Source organism: Castor canadensis, chromosome 2 (assembly GCF_047511655.1).
Source record: "Castor canadensis chromosome 2, mCasCan1.hap1v2, whole genome shotgun sequence".
Lineage (NCBI taxonomy): Eukaryota > Metazoa > Chordata > Mammalia > Rodentia > Castoridae > Castor > Castor canadensis.
Window position 1 is genome coordinate 74,814,683 of NC_133387.1, and position 20,756 is coordinate 74,835,438.

The 20,756-nt window shown below is 34.5% G+C and overlaps 1 protein-coding gene across 10 annotated transcripts in view; it reads right to left on the reverse strand.

Moving 5' to 3' along the window:
• Dgkb (diacylglycerol kinase beta) overlaps positions 1-20,756 on the reverse strand; it is a 648,179-nt gene that overhangs the window by 19,122 nt on the left and 608,301 nt on the right. For all 10 annotated transcript variants that reach the window (XM_074065058.1, XM_074065065.1, XM_074065064.1 and 7 more), the window contains 2 exons: positions 7,305-7,425; positions 6,335-6,395 (listed from right to left, as the gene is read on the reverse strand). In XM_074065058.1, coding sequence (XP_073921159.1) covers positions 6,335-6,395; positions 7,305-7,425 — 182 coding nt within the window. The remainder of the gene's footprint in view (positions 1-6,334; positions 6,396-7,304; positions 7,426-20,756) is intronic.

Sequence of the window (20,756 nt, forward strand, 5' to 3'; positions counted from 1 at the left end):
TGAGACTAATTATATGTAGCAAGAGATTAAAAACAAATGTACACCAAATTTAATAGGTCCCACTCTTCTTTTTAATGAGTTTTCATTTTAATGTGGTGGAATTTGTGGAAATAAGTAAGAAAGTAATAGAGGGGGATGAATATGATCAAAATTCATTGCGTGCATGCATGTATGGAAATGTCCTAACAAAAGCCCATGTCAATTAATATATGCTAATACCAACAAAGAGAACTGGCATTCAAGTCAGAAAAGAGCTTCTCATAGAATGGTTTGTGTAGTAGAAATCAGGGCAGCAGGAGGCTTATGTTCATAGATGATAAAGGGTTTGCCCCAAGAATACTAGAGATCAAATTTCAGGCAGCAAGTCTACCAGGTTTGGCAAGAATATCAGAGCACTGGGGCTGTGGGGCATGCTGGAGGAGTTTAAACACTGGAAGCTGAGATTGAGTAAGTAGGTTCAGGTTGCAGAGACGTATTATGCCAGGGAAAAATGTAAGATGATAACAGGAGATCAGGTATATATAAATCAAAGACATGAAATGCCTTTCAGAGTTATCTCAACTTCAACCATCACTATGATGAGTCTTCATGTTTGAGCTGTGCTCATCTTGCTATTTAGTTTATGTTCTGTTCATGACTTCTATGTCATTCACTACAACATGGAAGAAAGTTTCTGGAGTCCTTTCTACCTTAATCATAGACAAAGCACCAAAGTAATATTGTATTAAAACCTTATCAGGTTAGGTGCCAGGGGCTCACATCTAGTTAGTTACTCAAGAAGCAGAGATCAGGAAGATCGTGGTTCAAGGTCAATCTAGGTAAAATAGTTATTGAGACCCTATCTCGAAATACCCCCCCACCACATACAAAAGGGTTGGAGTTATGGGTAAAGTGCCTGCCTACCAAGTATGAGGCCCTAAGTTCAAATTCCAGTACCGTCAAAAAAATCTCATCGGCATTACTTTTAGAAAAGTTTCACAGTATATAATTAATACACAGCTATGCATATTTCAAAGAGTTAACAGAATGCAGTTTACAGAATATGTCAAATAAGTACATATTTGATAATGCAGAACAAAGTAGCCTACAGAAGTTCAGTTGTACTATACCAAGAAGCAGAAGGATTAAATTTGTGGAGGGTGGGAAAGTATTTCTTTCTTGATACATTCAAATTCTTTGCTTTGAGAATATAATGAATAAAGATAACTCAAAATAACTTTTACATGTATTTATATATGAAAAAATATGTGAATGAATTGCTAGCCAAACTACATTATGTTCAGTAAAAGAAGATTTAGTAGAAAGCATTTTTTAAAATGTTATACTACCCCAAGGAGTATTTAAGAAATTCACAAATTTTAAATGCATTTTACATTGGCAAACTAATGTGTGAGGCATAATTCTGTCTTCTGGAGGTACAAAGATGACCAGAATGATGGTTCATGGCCTCAGTAAACTTGTATCTGTAAGGAACAAACCAATTTTAATTTCAGTGGAAAAAGTGCTGTGATGAAGCTGCAGAGCACCGAGGCTGAGCTGGGAGGTTGTTTGGGGTGGTGGATGGATGGAAGAGTAAAGGGAGTAATGCTCAGGGAAGGCATTATGGAGAAGAAGCATCAAAGAAAGAAACTCAAAAGATGAACTGCAACAAAAAAGGAGGATGGGATGAGGATGGTTGAGGGGTAAGAACATGGCAGGAAGAAAAAGAAGAGATGAACTTGGTGAAACAGGAAGCCTGACTCATATGTCATAAGATAGAAAGTAATGAAAGTAAAGTAGAAGGTATCATGGTGAAACTAGTTTGTTTTTGTAGTAGATATGTAAAAGATGGATTTAGATAGAACAAAACTATGGATGAGAAGATATTGCAGCGACTTTTGCCAGGGTCTGAGAGAAACACAATAGGTGAAGGCTAGGCCAGTGGTTAGGAACGGAATGAAAAAGATTTCTCAAATAGATGATATCACTAAGTGGACGTGTTCACTGGATTTGTGTAAAAGGTGGCATAGGATGATTCTCAGATGTCTACCTTAGGAAACACTGAGTATATAATGGTTCCACCAACTGAAAATTAGACAGGAGACAGCAGATCTGGGATGTAAAAATAGGTCAGTGTTTGGAAGGGGTGGGAAAAGAAATCAAATGATGAGTCTAGTTTAGCTACATTGAATTTAGTTATATTGAATTTGTGTAGTTACTTATTACTTAACAAAACTTTACTGGGCACCCATCAATTATAAGAAACAGGGAATAAAGGAGTACTGGGAGTACAGACAAAAATCAAACTGGACCTAGTCTATGTCCTTCCCTATCCTATCATTCTATTCTTACTATACCCATTCCAAGCAGTCCTTCTTCCCATTATATGAACATATGGATAATTGAGTCAATAAGTTGCATGTGCTCAGGAGGAAGAATAGGTGGGAAAGAAGCTAGAAAAGGGAAAATAGGCTTTAGAGGTCAGACTAATGATAAACTTTTTCAGAACTATTTCAATATACATTGTTTTAGAATTAATATTCTCTTAAATATGCTTATCAACATGATTAATAGTTGTATGGCTAACATTCATTGTTTGTTAACTTAGTGACTGTATAGTACCCAACACAGTATTACTTAACAACTTTCCATTGATTTCTTTTTTTTGAAAGAATTTAGGTTATAAAATATTATAAAGTATTTGAGAGTTAAAAATCAGAAGATGGTGGTGCATAGTTATAATTCTATCCCAGCCCTAGGGTGCTGAGCGGGAGGATCCTGGGCTACATAATGAAACTCTGTGCCTGCCCAAAATTAGTTTTAATAGTTTTAAGCTCTCTAGGTTTTGCTTTTTTTAATATTTGAAATAAGACAGGTAAATTTTATAAATAAATATTGTATTTCTTTTTCCCTTAAGCATGTTTCTATTATGCTAAAATAAAACTTACCATTTTATTATAAAACATACCATCCTAACATATATTTGTAAGTTCAATAGCATTATGTACACTTGCATGGTGAGGCAACCATCACTAAAACCACCCATCTCAAGAACGTGTATTATCTTGATTTTTTAAAAAAAAGTATTTATTGATTTAAGAATCAAGATGTATCTATGGCTTGTCCTACCTTATACATTCTATTTAGAGAAAAGCAGACCTGATCTCCTCTAAAATTATATCTAGAAAAACTCCTTCAAATTGAGTATCAGCTTACAGATATTTAAAACTTAGCAAAGAATTTTAATATTCTACCAATTCTTATGCTCTGTAAGAGAAATATTGTGCTATTTTATTGAAGAAAAATACTCTGTAGTTAAATTATACCAATTCTACAAATATTATATATTCTCTTTAGTTAAAATAGAATTTAAAGTTCAGAACTCCATGTGGTTCTAGGAAAAGCAGAGTGTGCCAGAATGTGTAATAACAACAATGAGCCACAGTCTAGTACAGTTCTTGGCCCACTATAGGCTGCAATACATTTTTTAAATGAATAAGTGAGTTTACAAGAAGATAAAATTAAATGTAAATTATATAAAAAAATTATTAATTAAAAAATTGCAGATATGACAATAAGTGAAGTGAAAGCTTATTTTTCATTGGGAGGAAAATTAACAGTATTATTAAAAGTACTTATATGACATAAAATAAAACTATTCAAAAACATCAATTAAATTTCAATAGACATCGTCTTCTCAAAGTTGGAGAAAGGCAGTAAGTGATTTGCCCAAGGCCACATTCTAGAGGGTGGGATCTTCAGGAAATGCCAGACCATTTCAAATTCAGATCCACAGTGGGAACAGCAAGGAAGGATGCAGACTCTGGAGGCTAGCTGGGTTTCAGTTTCTATGGTGCCACTTACAAGACGTGTAGAATTAGACAAAACTGTTTAGTTTTTGTGTGCCTCAGTTGCTTCATTCATAAAATGAATTAAGTTTTCTGTGAGAAATGAATATGTCAGTACAGATCAGGTATCTCAATATGTACACATACTAAGAATTTAAGAAATAACAAATGTTATCATTGCCACTACTCTTTTTTTTTTTTATTAAAAACATACTGCAGGGACTAACCTATTTTTTTTCCCCAAGAAGAGTGTAAAAGAAGGTATTTGGTTTCATTGTCTTTTTAAAAAAAACGACTCACTCTTTTGTGACTATGGATGATGAGAAATGACCTTTTATTTTAAAGTCAAGAGTACAACTTCCATGACCACTATACAACTTCATTACACCCATCATCATCATCATCACAACTACCACCACTATTACCACAAGTTTACCACTCTGTCTGCCATAACCATCATAACTATGACTCTCCTACCACTCTGCTGAAACTCACCATACCCACAATATCGTCATTATCATCACTATCACTACCACCACCACTATATCCATCACCACCTGTTACCAACATTACTACCACTATCACCACCTTTAACATCTATGTGACTATCAATGTGAGTTCAGAAATGCCATTTGGAGGTCTAAAGAGTAACAGACAAGCTCTAAATTTGGATATTCCAATACGGGAAGGAAAAGGATATTTTTAAAAAGGATAGTTAGAACCAAAAATAGGAGATAGTGAGGGTATAGGAAATAGCCAGTCTAGAGAGATTTCTAGACAAGTTTCTTTTACATTATTGTTATGAAAATAGTGAGTTTGAAGGACTTGGGTTAAGATACATACAAGAAATATACCAATGATAAGCAAGAAGCTATGTGCATGTACAGTACACAAAGTTTAAGCCAATAGTTTCAGAGTGAACTTTTAGGAGAGTAAAATTAAAATTCCCTTTTTTCTTCTAGTCTGTGCTGTTTAGAATTTGTAGCTAACGTTATTTGAATTAGTGGTATAGAGATGGACTTTATCAAAATTTGAATTAGTGGTTGAGAGAATGGGCTCTATCAAAGAATCCTGGGTTTGAGCTTTATATCTGCAACATATTAGAACTGAAGTAAGTTATTTAGCCCCCCAAAATCTCAGTTGTTTACATCTGAATATTTAGATGTTTATTGACAGTTCACATGAAAATTTAATGAATATATTAAACATAAACACAAAACTTGTACAAGAATAAGGCTATCCTTCTGCTATTCCTTAACCAGTTTTATCCCTAACCATAACTACTAAGTGATACCATCATTCTCATGTGACAGTTAACTTCTGCTCAACCCTTTCCCTCATCTACCATCTCCTAACTTAAGAGAGCTCATTAGTAAAATCTTCCTGTTCCAAACTCTAGAACATAGCTCAAATCCATCTGCTTCCATTTTCCTTCCCTGCTACCACTCTTGCTCAATCTCAGATAACTAGGCTAGATCTATCTCCTAGTTGCTATTCAGCACAATCCATTGTCCTCATAGCAACCAATGTCAACTTTAAAAACATAAAACCAGACAATGTTTAAAGGCTCCCATAGCCTCCAATTGCACCTAGAATCAATTCTAACTCTTTACCAGCATTTTTTCTACATGACCTGTCCCCTGTCCATCTTTTCTACTTTACTTTTTACCACTCTCCCCTGAGCTCCAAGCTTTGGTCACACCATCTTGCAATCTGTTCTCTTGACAAAGTGAACTTTTGGCCGTGTTCTTTCAAAAAGTCTCCTATATCCACTTATCTACAGTAGTATACTCAATACTTCATCTAGTTCCTCTTCATCATTTCACCTTACTTTTCTTATAATGCTTATAATCCAAAATTATGTTTATTATATTAGATATGTTTATTATTTATTTAGTCACCTAATATCAGAACGTGTTTTGAAGACAACTACATTATTAATCTTTTTCATGTTTCTATCTTCAATGCCAAGAACAGTGTCTAGCATGTTTTTGAAATGTGATGAAGTATTAATTATATGAATGAAAATCTTGGGAAGGGGAGCAGATGTGTGAAGTCACTATGAAGAAAATCACTATGGTAGAAAATAGTAAGGGGAATTTTTTTTTCTTACAGAGAAGGAAGCCCTCAAATGTCTAAATGGAGGCAAAATAACACCTAATTAAGCAATAAATTCAGGAAGTTTATGTCTCTGGGTCCCATAAATAATCATCTTATACATTCTGAAATAAACTCAATATTTCGCTTAGTCCCAGGGTTTATAATTGATCTATGGTATTTGAAATTAGGCTAATACCCATATTCAAAAGCTAAGTCATTGCCAAGAGCATATAATTCTTAAAACCTAAATGCAATAGCTTTAACGCAGAAATAAGGGAGAAAAAAGGTACTTGCTGATACATCCTAAAGAAGGCAAGACAAAAGATTAGATAATGCGATTGTTTAGTTCTATGAATGTGTGATACTGGGAAGCAAAAATATAATTGACACAGCAATTCTGTACTCACTGTGCACGGGGTCTGCATCCATGGCTCTCCATCGATCTGCATTGGCAGAGACTTGCTGGTCCTGGGGGAAATACTTTATGTTAAGTATAATACTAGAGTATTTACTGTAACAGACTCATATATTATAAGGGAACCAGGGAAAGCAGATATAACAGCAGGGCCCACTAAAAGAGAGATTTTTCCATTACTATTAATGAATACCCTGAAAGGTACCTTGGTCACAACAATATTAAGAGCTTCCTGGTAAATGTGGTGCTATAAACAAAAATTCAGAATGCTAAAGAAAATGTCATGGCTTATGTTCAAGGACACAGAATTCCCACAGCCAGAAGAGACTGCTTGTTTTCACGTCCCCCCATGTTTCAAACTTGGAAAAAAGATGCTGGATGTCTCAGACTTCCCAGAATCAACACTTTATTATAAAGATCTTGTATCCATTATGCGTGCTTTACAGTTTGTTGTTTCACCTCAGGGTAAAAGTAGACCTTTTCTTTTTTATCTACAGATAAAATACTGGGAAAATTCCTTAGAAAGTTTCAAATTTAATTCATCAATTTTTTAAACCATACAATGATTCATTATTTAATAACAATATTACACTCTAGTCCAGGAGAGACTACAAGTCCATGGTGCATCAACAGATTTTTCTTTGAATAATTTGCCCAGTAAATACTTTGGTGCTTCCGTAAACTAAAATGAGTATGAAAAGTAGATGAGGGATTAAATTAGCAAATTAGAATTGGAACATCATTATATGCACTGTAGTTAATAAGAGACTCAAACTCCAAAGAGCCTGATAAGTAAAAGCTCACCAATGCTTAGGAAAATCTGCCACTTACCTTTATATTGAAATAATAACTTTTAATCATTGATCATTTGAAGCAAAAATAAGACCAACGCTACTATCAGAGTCCTATATACTTTTTTGACTTGCTTGTGGTTGTCATAGCAATTACAGAGAAAGAGCTACCTGATGACTACGGAGGAGCACTGAGCCAGCCGCCGGCCAGCACTTTTCAGTCCTGTGTATATTTGGCCCATTTCCATGGCTCCTTCTAAGCCAACCACCTCCAGCAGCTGGTCACTCAAGTCTGAAGGAAAACAGATGCCTTGTCAGTTACAGTGAGTATGCGTATGTCTACAATGTAATGCCATTGGATATTATGGAAATGATGAAAGTCACTTCACAAAAAAGCCTCTCATGTTGAAAACTGAAGGTAATGAAAAGAGGACCTAACACTGAAACTCTCAGTTTAATTAAACCTTGAGGTTCTATGGGAAACAATTTGCTGTCAGCTTATTCTAAAACAAGTGGGAAGAACAAATTCTGAACCAAATAATGCCAAAAAACATATCAGTAGTTTTTAACATCAACAAACTTTTCCACATGTATATATGGAACGTTTATACATCCCACATCAGACATTGGCAGCAAATATATATTTCATCACTATAAATAAAGTCTGAGGATATGCTGTCAAACAGAATTTTGTTAAATTACTTGAACGAGAGACCTAGTTGATCATGGAGCTGAAGATTCTTATTTTATAGGTTACAGACTAGTTTAAAAGTCATTGAGTGGCTTGTCCATAGGTAAAGTTAACTATGTAGAAGTTCAAGAAACAATAGTAGTTTTTTGAAATGTTTTCTCAATGGTAAGGAATACATTTTCTACCAAAGTAATATTTAAAAGCAGACTAGGTAATTAGCACAGTGCAGTCATCATTATTATTTTTGAAAGAAGATATTAGAAAAGAGCCAAAGCTATACATATCATTTGTTGAGTGTTTATTAAATACCTGTCACTGGACTTATCACTTTCTATTTATTTCACTGGCTTTCTCTCAGAACCAGTTTAAGACAGATATGATTATGCCTTTTTACAGAAAAAGAAACTGAAAATTAGAGGTGACTCCTTTTTCATATTCACATACCAAGAAAGTGATAGTTCTAAAATTTGAACTCAACTTCTTTGAAGCAAACACTATGCTAATCTTTGATAAATCAGTCACAAAAAAGAGATGCTTTAAAGAATTATAGGAGTTTTTACTCCCTGCTATGCCAAATTCCTTTCCTAATAAACTTTACTAAAAAAATGAATTATAGAAATGTTTCTGACATAGGGCCAGAAGTTGAACTGTGTGGGCTTCAAGGTCCCTTTCCAACATGAAGATTCACACTCAGCCAGAAAGCACATGTTGACCTCTCCTCCACAGAATGGGGCGGACTCTGCCCACCCCTGGATGGAGTAAGCAGCCATGTGCATATCTAATCCACTCGGAAAACTGAGATCCTTGACTTGGAAGCTGAAGTCTGGGTCACCACTCAAGGTCTTTCCTATTGTAATATTTCTATGTACTCCTGGTGTATTTTCAAATGTAAATAAATTCATATTGTTGTAATACAAAAACAAAGCTGGAGGAGGCAGTCCACAGTGGGCAGGCATGATGATTACCCAAGATAAACCTGTGACAGCTGGATTTATGAAAAGCAAGCAAAGGTGTCTTATATGGAATTCATTTTGTGTAGAGAGCCTCAGTCCTCACCAATGAATCCATTTGATCATGGGATTTGGAGATGTTTGTTAATGGTTCATTTTCAGTGTTGCTCAATCAAATACACTGGAATAGCACTTGGAAACCTCAAAACTCATTATGCCCATGATCATTAGGAAATTTAATATACATGCTTAACAGAGTGTGTGGCCAAGACTTCACATTAAGTGAATGACAACAAGTATTATTTTAAAAATTTTAAACTGTACCTGCAGCGTGAGGTTCCTCCATGCAAAAATCTTTCAGCTACAAAATCAAAAGCTACCAAGTCATAGCTTAAAGTATGTACTGTATTGCTCTAACCTATTTAGAATTATTTCTCATGAAGCTTATTCTGTGTTTCTAGTTTAAATTTATGTTGCCAAGAACAGATGGACAAGGAATAGAAACATATTCTTTCAGCTGTAGCCGGGACTAAAATGTGCTTGGATCTTAGTCTGGGTGTTAATATACGCATTTCTTAGGTATATGTTAACCAGAAAACAACATTAACCCCCCAGATGTGTGATATTTGTAAAACAACAGCCACACCAGCACAATCATGGAATTGAAGTGCACATTTGATATTGTGGGTTTTGTACTGCTTGGTTCCTAAATAGGTGAGATCTCATGGTAATTTTTATAATGATCTGAGGCTGGTTGTTGGGAACTGTTCTATAAGAAATGAAACACTTTTCCACAACTGAGTTAATCTGTGAGTCCTAAGTTTTCCATGAATCACAGGAATTTGTCTATACCCACACCATATTGCAACTGTCTACCACCCTCCTTCTATTTTTTTCTTTCTCTTAATTTGTCTTTGTTTCTCTCCCTGAAAAACTACCCTGAAAATCATTTCTACCACTAATAATCAATAAAGAAGATATATCTCATAAATTTAGGAAATGTGGGGTTTCAAACTAACATGTTCTTGCTAACAGAAAGAGATATTTGGGAATAGTGTCATGTTTATAAACACTGGCAAAAGTAAGTAAATACCATATTCCTTTTAGCTAGGTGTTTAGGAGGAAGAAAAACAAATTTGCTCTCATCATGAATTGGTATTTTTTGATACAGCACGTTCTACAATATCTGTAATAATCATATTATTATCGATTATAATATAATATAATCAATACATTTTATTTTGAGATCAGGGTCTTTGATTTCAGAAAGAGTTTCTATCTATGTATTTTTTGAACCCTGCTGTTATATATAGTATCCTTTGAAAACATCAAAGACTTCTTTACCTCATGTTCTATCTACAATTTATTCAATGTGCCTATCCTTAAAATGTCCTAACCAACCATATGAGCCCACTTAATTGATTTACTACCTGGCTATTGATTCATATTTAAGAATAAGCATAGCAAACAATAGCACATGACCAGATCCACTTCACTGTCTGTTTTATATGGCTTATGAATTAGGAATGACTTTTATATATTTAAAAAATAGAAAAAATTAAAAGAAATATACTGTGATATATGAAAATTATAAGCAATTCAAATTTCATTGTCCATAAATTAGTTTTTATTGGAACACAACCACACTCGTTCATTGTTTTGCCTGTTTGCTCAAGCACTACACTGGCAGATTAGATTAGTTGTGACTGTGACTGTATGGTCCACAAATTTAAACTTTCTACAATTTGGCCTTTTAGATTAAAAGTTATCAACCTCAACTTAAGAGAAACATTAACTGTTTTGGATTACTGAGGTTTTCATTTTAACTCTACTGCTATAAATGTTAAATAGCCTCACAATGAGCTGAAAGACACGATGTCTCAACACTGATTGGACAGTGTAGAGCTGCTTTTGCGACCATGGTATCTCACCACATTTGTATGCCATGAGGTTTACTACAATCCATTTGTAATTTTTTAGGAAACAGAAAAGTTTCTAAATAACTTAATTTCAAAATAAATTAGGACAGTTTAACATTCAACTTTATGCTCACTCATTGCATTCTTGGCTTTTTTGAGTATGAGAAAAGGCAGATGTTGCAACCAGACATGGAGATCCAGGTGCGAGTCAGCTTTACTTTCCAGAGTCATCTGTTAGGCACTTGAGAAATCCCAACAACCTGATTTGAGGATGTGTGTGTATATCCTGAGGTAAATCTTATTTTTGTTCAATTTAGTGTTATGGGATATACTTTTGAAGAGAAAAATAGTAGGCTGCTGAAAGAGTTAAGGTCTTTCCACATGCCTCCATAGGGCACTGGAGGTAAGAGAATCTCAAATTAGGCACTTGCATGTTTAAAATAAAAGTCTGTAAGAGGCATCCAAGGGAAAAGAACATCATCAAAATTGGGTCATATTGGAAGAGGGTCACTAACATAGGGTCTGTAAATTTGAATGGGGGAAAATGCAATTGTATTATCTTTAAATATTTCTTTCAAGTATAAATTTAGTTTCTGTAGTGTAGTGGTTAGCACGTTCACCTCAAGTATATGTTTAGGCAAGATACCATAATTTAGTAGCAGAGACTATGACTGCTACTGATAGATATCACAGATATTTCCAATCACATTATCAGTGTTGAAACTGAGTTTTAAAAAGTAACAGATTTTAATCATTCATAATCCTAAAATATCTTCAGTAATCTCTACTATAATAATTTAAATTTTATTTAAATATGAGTTTTTATTGTATGTAGCATTTCAAAATAGTATTTATGCTTAATATTATTTTGAAATTTTAGTAATTACTGATCCTTTGATAGATTGCAAAATTAATTTGTCAATAAGGAAGCACATACATTATTAAATCAAAATTTTAATAGAATTCAATATAATTGACTTCCTTTTTTACCCTGTACATTTTTCTTTTAAATTTTAAAACATTAGTCTGAGAAGAGTCAGGAAATTATACCAGGATGGCAAAGGGGACTATAACACCAAAATGGTGAGAAATCTTATTTTAAAGTGGAATTTGCTTTTGCCTTTTTTGTTTGTTTGTTTTGTCATTTGCTTTTGCAGTGCTGTGGATGGAACCCAGAGCCTTGCACATAACAGGCAAATGTTCTATCATGGAGCCACATTCCCAGTACTGCCTTTGCCTTTGTCAACCTTTTCCTGGATACTGTTAGTGCTGCATTATTGTTATTACACAGGTAATAAGGGGAATGTATGTAAAATCTAAAAGTGAGAAGCACAGATAGAGAACACGGGAACAGCACAGCTAATAAGTGGATAATATTTATTCATTGCTTAGTCTCTTCATTTTGACAGTTATGCCCTGATAATATGTCTCATTATGTAATTGTTTCAGACTGCCAAATGTGAGGGAACAGAAGAAGATGCATTGCAAACACAGACTGAGTGTGGGTTGTAGCATTTCATAGAATAGTGTGTCCTAAAGGGAGAGGATGGAGGGTTGGAGCAGAGCATGACAAACCCTTTGTGCACGGTACCCAGAAACAAGCTGCCCCACTGCGGGACACGATGTGGAGGCTGCTTGCTCACTCGGCAGGTGGATTTTGTAATCACCATAAATTGCTAATTACATCACCACTTAGTAAGTCCTTATTTGGTTGTGGTAATACAAGACTACCTATGGAGTCATACCTTCTGAGCATATATCAATTGTATATCTTCCAGTGCTGTTTCATTTTTCTAGCAATGGTTTAAAACATGTCCCTGGATCCAGAATAAACTTTTTTTGTGTGCTGGAAATTTAACTCAGGTAATGGTACATGCACACTCAAACACAAAGCTACACCCCCAATTCCCAGAATAAACTTTTAAAAAGCCATATATATATATATATATATACACATATATGTATATATGAAATCCATCCACCAAAGTGAGTACGTCAAGGATTCTTCCTCAACATGTCTACCTCATACCCACTGATTCCTAATTTAGATGTATTTAAGGAGCTGGGTTCTCTGACCTCCACAAATTAGAAGATATAAATTTAAAAGGGAACTCTGTCCCATGATGTATAGTTCCTTTCCACAACATTGGAGAAGCGGAACCTTGAGTCTGTGCCTGAATATTCCTATAATCTTTCAGAGTCCTATAGACAGTGACTGAGCAGAAAAAATATGCAAGAAATGTGTATGATTTTAAAAATGTATTAATAAAAAAAGGGGGGTAGATGGAGCAAATTTTAGCAAAAATTTATCAATGTGACTCTGTATTTCATGGCATATAAATATACAGACAGGCTTTTAATACCCCAAGGAAGTTACTATGCAATCATAAGCCTGTTAACATGAGAGGAAATGGGGAGGGTTTTCTCATATATGTACATATATTGCATGCTTGGTATGAACAGATTCTGTTAAGGACTTTATAGGTATTTTTCCATTTAATAGTTCTCTGAGGCTGGTGTTATTCTCTTCATTTTATTGGTAAGGAACCTCTGCCACTTGTTCAGATTATCACATATAATTGAAAATCTGTTTTTTCACATACATATGTTTGACTTTAAATTCCATGTTACTGTGATACTGACAGCAGTAAGAACTAACCAATTTAATCGTATAGTGGCAGAAGAGAACAAACACTACAAAGGTGTATATATATATATGTATTTGTATAGTTATATACATAGTTATATAGATGTAGATGTCTGTGTATATATGCTCACATGTATATTCCTTTGTAATGTTTATTTTGACTATATAGCACCTTAAAACAGTGATCCTAACAATACTACTGCTGAATTGTTTCAGATGTCATCACCAAATTAAAACCCAGCAAAAAGCTCTTGCTAATGACTATTTCCTATTACATGGGAATCATACTCTGATGAAGAAGGGTAAGAAATGAAAAATGCCTTTTCAAAAAATTTCTATCCAAAATGGTTAAAATGTACAACTTGAAATGACTAGAATCTTGCACATAAATAGATTAACCAGTGTTCTTTGTGAAATATCCCCTTTCCTATTGAAATCTGAAAATGAAGAGTTAATGTGTGTGTGTGTATGTGTGTGTATATTTCATAGTGGAATCACATTCCTGACTTTAAAAATGGCTTTTAAAGAATGGATTTGATCATGTCATTCAAAGCCATATGGTTTTTGGAAAACAACCAGGCAGAACTGGTTTCATTCTAAAATCCTGGACTTTCATAAATGTATCCAAAAGAAGTAAAGAGCAGAAATCACAGTATGGCATTTTGTCAACAACCTCCCCATTGTGAGGAGAGCAGTTCAGGGCCTGAAAATCACTTTGTTACAGTGTACTTAAAAAGTGATTTTCACCATGGGTTATACAACCCAAGAAATCATAAGCATTTCGTTCACGAGACCAGTTTAATGATTCCCACAGCAATCCGTTGCTGCTACAGACAGTGCATAGTATCAGGGAAGGTAAGAGGAGAGCTATGAGCAGAAGCAAGCAGTGACTATGAGCACTGCTGTTTCTAGGTCCTCCAGTCAGTTTGCTGTCACTGAGCTTTGTGGAGGGACTGAAGGCCCTTGCTTGTTTTCTGTGTGAATGAGCTGTTGGTGTGTGGGAATGTTTTCACAGCACATTGCTTTTTCTGCCCTCTTCTGTAAACCAAGCTACTTCACGTGTCTCCTCGTATTAGTGTCATCACTAAACAAAGCAAGTGCTCATGAATGAAGGCTGATCTCAGCAAATTCTGAGTAGCTTCTGGAGGGGCATCTGCACCCTAATACTGATGCCAGTGAAAGGGCAAAGTTGCCAGGGAGATCACCAGCCCATACTCTCCTAAGAATCAAGCAGCACCAGCAGTTAGAAAACAAAACAAAACAATACAAATTAAAATCCAATTTAGTAGGGACCAGTATCAATATTCCTTTTAAGTGACAACATACTCTTCATATTCAACTTGAAGCATATGAAAATTATTTATTTTCTTAAAATATGGAATATAATGATATATTTATTGCTCTTCCTTATTTTAATTTCAGTGGTATATGAAAAAATAAAAATTTAAGAATGTAGTAATCTTGAACTCATAAACTGCTGAAAATGAAGATGGGGACAAACTATAATGATGAGGAATAGTGATTTACACTAAACATTTTCCTATATAACAGAGCTTTTTTGCTATTCAATCTATTCTGCTTGCATATAAATATTACACTCCTAACAAGAGATTGAAAGACTATTATCTTTTGGGTTATTGTGCATAAAAGCATTGCTGGTCAGAAGTAAATCTTACTATCCTGGCACTTTGTTTTCAGAGAAAAAGCTACATGAATAAATAAAATTAAATCTGAGCAACTTTCATTTTGAACTTTTTTGTACCAGTAAAATATAATATTATAACTAAAGTCTTGCTGGAGAACCCTTGAAAACATGTGCAACAGGAACAAACTAGTTTCTGCTTTTGAACAGTGTGTGTGTTTAGGGAGTTTTGTGGTTAATGTAGGACTAAGGACCTCTAGCTCATGAACTGAGATAGGAACTATTGAGGTCTCAAGCACTAAACATACTCAAATTATCATTGCCTCACCATTTTAAGACGATTAGTTTTTGACTTGTCAGTGCCTCTAGAAAAGTGTTATTCCAGCCAGGGAACTCTGCTGAATTTTTTTCAGTTGTTTGAAAGCTTATAACAGATTATGGACAGATGGACCATAATATTTAATAGGCAAGTTAGGACATCTTAGTAGATACCTGAATAGTTCTATTTTGTATATATATATATATATATACATATATATTATATTATATATATTTTTTCTTCCTTTTCTCCCCTTTTCTGTGCAATAAGGTACCATTATTTTATGACCTTATGCCTACAGAAAAAGAATTGTATTTTTGCTTATATTACTAAATTGAATTAATGTTGCCATAAGTAGCTTTATTTGAATGAGATTTTAAAATAAATTTCACTTGTTAGTACTTTTAAGAAATACAATATCCTTTTGTCATATCAACTACAAAGTTAGCAGAGAAATCCATTCCACATATGAAACCACTTAAAAGCAACTGCAACTGCTGCTGTATCCATCACCTCATGATGCTATTAGTCATGTACTACCAACTCTCCAAAGAACATGAATTTTGAAAAAAGTAAAGAATAAGTTCTTGTATATCCATGTGCCAAAGAATTCAGGTAAGTACAAAAAGTGTTTGTGAAAAAGTTTTCCTTTACATTTTACTAAACATGCCATTTTATCTTTACAAAGGATCTGCATTAATAGTAATCCAGCTTTTAGAAAATATAGTAACATTCATGACTAAAAGTAACGTTGAAAAACAGAACTTGGACATTAAAAGTACCTTCACCCCTAGCAACACTAGAGATCATAAGAGAATTTCAAATGCAAACTTTCAGATTTTCAACACTGCACTACAAAACTAAGGACTTTATTTTCTCTTTCAAGGAGTTGCTTTGGGGAAGCCAAAAGCTCTTTTCCATTACAAACATGACCAATATATCTCATTCTTCTCTTACCACCTTGTACAAGATATATTCCTTTTTGTACAAGATATATTCCTTTTTAATAGTTTAAAGTACTATTCAACTGATACCTTTGGTACAAAGAAAAATTATCCTATTTAGGTATATTCTTTTAAAAGTTATTTGCTTAAAAAGGCTTCACTGTATTAATCTTGTAGCCCTTCTTACAACAGAACAAAAGCAGTTCTATGAAAGAAGACTAAACTTGGACAAACCGTAAAAAAAAAAAAAAGCAAAGTTCCTCTCTGTTTTTATCAAATTTGATTGCTGCAGCTGTTCCCAGTTTCTGTATTTTAAAAATAGCCTTATTCAGTGCCTTGTTGGCTAAAGGCCAGAGCGTCATTAGAACATGCTGTACGGAAAACCTCTATTCAGTTACAGATACAGAAATATATTTAAGATCAGTGGGGGTCATCTGCAGCAAACACTTGTAAAGGAAAATAGAATTTTAATGTGTTTGGACTGATCACCACTTTTACTAGCTAGTTTAAAGCCCCTGTGCAGAACCTTCCTATTATTCCCTCTTTTGCTCTTAGATAAAAATGCAGAATGAGTATCAATTTCATTGGAAAAATATTATTAGAATGGTCTGTTTCTCAAATAGTGATTGTATAGTTCAGATAGACATTTCAAAGAATGCTTAATAGAGATTTCTTTTTGACACACTCACAGGCATCCATCCAGGGGAAGGTAGGTATTACTGACCAAATATCTCTCACAGATAGTGCCTAACTAAGGTCACCAAATCTGAAATAGACCAGTCTGACACCCACCCCAGCCCCTAATAACTTTGGGCTGATAAATTCATACCTTTGGGCTCAAAGTCTGTAGGGATCAGGTCAAAGCACTGAATTATTCAATGCAGTTTCAGAGTTGACCTCTACATCTATTCAGTTCTTTCCTTTTCCCTCAACAAAAGATTAAGATTAGCATTTAGGACGAAACAGATTCATACAGGAGTGTCAATCTGAGTTTCAAGTAAAAAGAATCTGATCTGCATGGATCATCAAGAAAAGAAGGAATTTTTGATTCCAGAGGATGAGAGTAGTAAGGAGTTAGAAAGCACAAGTGTCTAGAGAAACTAGGTGAGAAGAGCAGCTTTTATTAGGGAAATGTACACAGCTGTCAAGGTGTGAAGTATCTGAGAGCTTACCTTTCTTGAAAGCTAACATATTAGCCTGCCCCAGTTCTACAGAGGCTAAGAGAAGGCATGATTCTCTTGGGTTAGAGATCTGAAATTTTAATTCCCATAACAATAGCAGTAGCCAGAGTGTGAACACTTATATCACTTCCTACACCCCAAATTTCCAAAGGTGAAGCAAAGAGGTCCAGGGGACACCCTGTCAAACACACAGTGGGATGTGTTATAGAAGAGGAGCCTCTGGTCTAAGGAGACAGTACTTTAATATAAGAATAAACCTATCTGATCTTTTCCAGCTTTGAAACTGTTTAAAAAGTGAAGTCATTATTAATGCTTTCCTGGTCAAATGTGAATGGTTACCATGATGATACTGAAGTAAGGGAGATATAAAAATGTTTCACAATTAGTGAATGCTGGCCAATCAGAGTGGATATTAGCTACAGTAAGTAGCAGGACTTCAGAGACCTTGAAAGTATTGGCACTGACTATTTAATTGCTGGATCTGGAAGTCTGGAAGGTCATGTGGAGGGATGGGGTAAACTTAGATGATTACAGCCAATTGTATGGATATATTTAAATAACATTTGGTGCAGCTATACTGAATAGCAGATGAAAATGGAATGTATTAAATGGAAATATGTCTCTGAAGTTCTGACTTCAAGTCCTAACTTTTGATTAACAACAAGGGTAATCTCAGGGAAGTCATTTCATATTTCTGGGACCAAGTTATCCTATATCTAAAAGAGGAATGGGGCTAACTTTACCTTGTGATTAAACCTCTTGTTTCAATCAATCCTGCAGTGATTTTCTTGCTTATTCTCTTTCTTTATCTCCCAGACTAAATATACTCCATGCATAAGTGATGCAATTATGAATTTTGTGGAAGCTACACTTTTGATGGATCAACATTTCCTTGAGAGTAGTTTGAAAGAGTGTTGGAGGTAAACTAATTAAGGGTGGTGTGACTCAGATGGAAGACATGGGATGACAAATACTGAAGTGGAGAGGGGCTGCAGAATGAGTAGAACAAAAGAACAAACAAAAAGTGGCATTATCTAAGAAATAATTTGATTTAGATAAATGTGAGGTGCAGTTAGGCTAGATGCCTAGCAAGAAGGCCAAACTATGAGCATTCACAGCATGAAGTCAAAGGGAGATAGATTATCTAGGCCAGCACTCTGCAGGAGGCACAGAGCAGGATTGGACTCACTGTGAACCTAGAAGCAGAACTGAGACCCAGTTTGGCCTTATTTGATCAATCAGAGAATCACTGAAGTAATCCTGATGAAAGATAACAAGGAGTTGAAATCAGGTTGTGTCCATGTACATAAAGTGGAAGTTGTAGGAACAGAGCTCACAATGCTGTGAAAAAGCAGGTGAGGGGTATCCTTAAGCATGAGGAGGCCCAGGTTCAGGTTTGTCAGACAAGGTGGAGGTGATGCTTCCAACCAAGACACAAAGAAAAGCTGGGAGAAAAACAAATGGGGAAGTAGGAAATGGGGTAAGTGTGGTTCAGATGTGCTGATATCGTGGGCTCTATGAGACATTCATGCAGAGCTCTCTGTAGAGGAGTGCCCGGAAAACATATATCTGTAGATGTGAACGTTATTTTCAAATCACGTATTTTCATTTTAAACTTGAAATGTTTAAAGGTGATTATCACATATTATGTTTCATGGAGTTTGTGCTTTGTTTTTAGATCTCCAAATGCACGACCTGGCACAGAGTAGGCAATCAATAAGCATATGTTGAATTAGTAATAATGTACTGAATTAAGTACACTTGAAGCTTACAGACAGTCTTCTGTAAGGTCTCTAAAAGAAAGAGATAATCACCTTTAAATTTAGTTTACAATAAATACTAGCTTGGAAAAAACAGCTCAGGATTTCATAGACAATTTCTTAAAGTGGTAAAGGCATTCCTTTTGACTAAAGGTATACTTTGCTGGGCTATCTTTTTGTAGTAACTTTTTTTTTATATTTATCTAGTTCTGTTTAGTTCCTCCCATGCTTAATATGTGTTCATAGTACTTATTACTATGCTTAAACCATTATTAGCTTGATTATTTGTTTAATTGTAACTAAAAATATATTCCTTCCTGATATGATTTTATAGACGGAGAAAAAAATCAGAGAAGATAAATTACTTGTTCACAGTTTTGTAGCAAATGTCTCAGGTTCTTCCCTACACCTCAGGTTACTGATGGAAAGAGTCTTTGGATATCTCCCATTAATTAATAAAATCTTACCAAAGTACTTTTAGCCATTCTCTGTTACAGATGCCTATCTTTACTAATTCTTCTCAATCCTTATAAAAGTACTAATAACTTTGTTATTTTTGCTGACTACTGTAAATACTGAAACCAATCTGCAACATTCTTAGGTAACTTAAATTAGGAATAAGTCTGAAACAAATACAGAAAAATGTTAAATAACTGCCCACTAAAAATTTTGTGTTTTCAAACATTTCCAAAAAATGATTAAATTTTTATGGCATTTTTAAAACTTAAAGGTTCTTTTTTTGAAGCAGCAATAGCCAGGTACTTATTTGTCAATATAAGATGTTCGTAATATCACCACACTGCAAATTTCTAGAAGTATTTTATGAATTTTGAATTCTATTAAATGATTTATTTTTTCCAGATAAGTCACCATGCAAGAGGCACTTATTACACATGTTTTTCAGCATATGTTGCAAGTTTATTTTAATGCTGAAGAGGCACATTATGATCAAAGCAGAATTCTGCCCAATTTAAACTGTTCTAAGCTATTTTCATACATTCACTCATGTAATACTGTAAGATTTACATTAAAATGAATGCTTGTCTACAATTAAGCGATTCAGTCAACATTAAAAAAAAGGTGCAAATGTGTGCAACGTGAAAAAAAAATTCAACAGATGTGCGAATAATCTCTGCTTGGGGGCCCATATCAAAAAGAACAGTATCCAAAAAAAAGGAAAGGAAAAACTTCTAACATTTATTCATTCTATCACCTAAGGTTTGTTTCTATACCTAAGTTAAAGGATACACACACATGCAAAATCATAAAATCACAGAACTTTCTCTAATAATAATTGGATTAACCAATAATAACACGGGCTGTGTAGCAAATAATAAGTTACAAAATCAACAGTAGTTCTTAGATCATAATGGATATTTTGGTTCCTTATCTTCTGATAATGAATACATTCTAAAGCATCAATGATTCAAGTGCATTTAGAGAAAGTTCCATACATATAAACCAGAATAGTTAACATGAAAGTATTTAAATAGAAGTTAGACAGCAAGGATAGATGGATAACAGGAAGAACTTCAGATTGTCAAGGTCAATAGACCTTTAAACCAGTGCA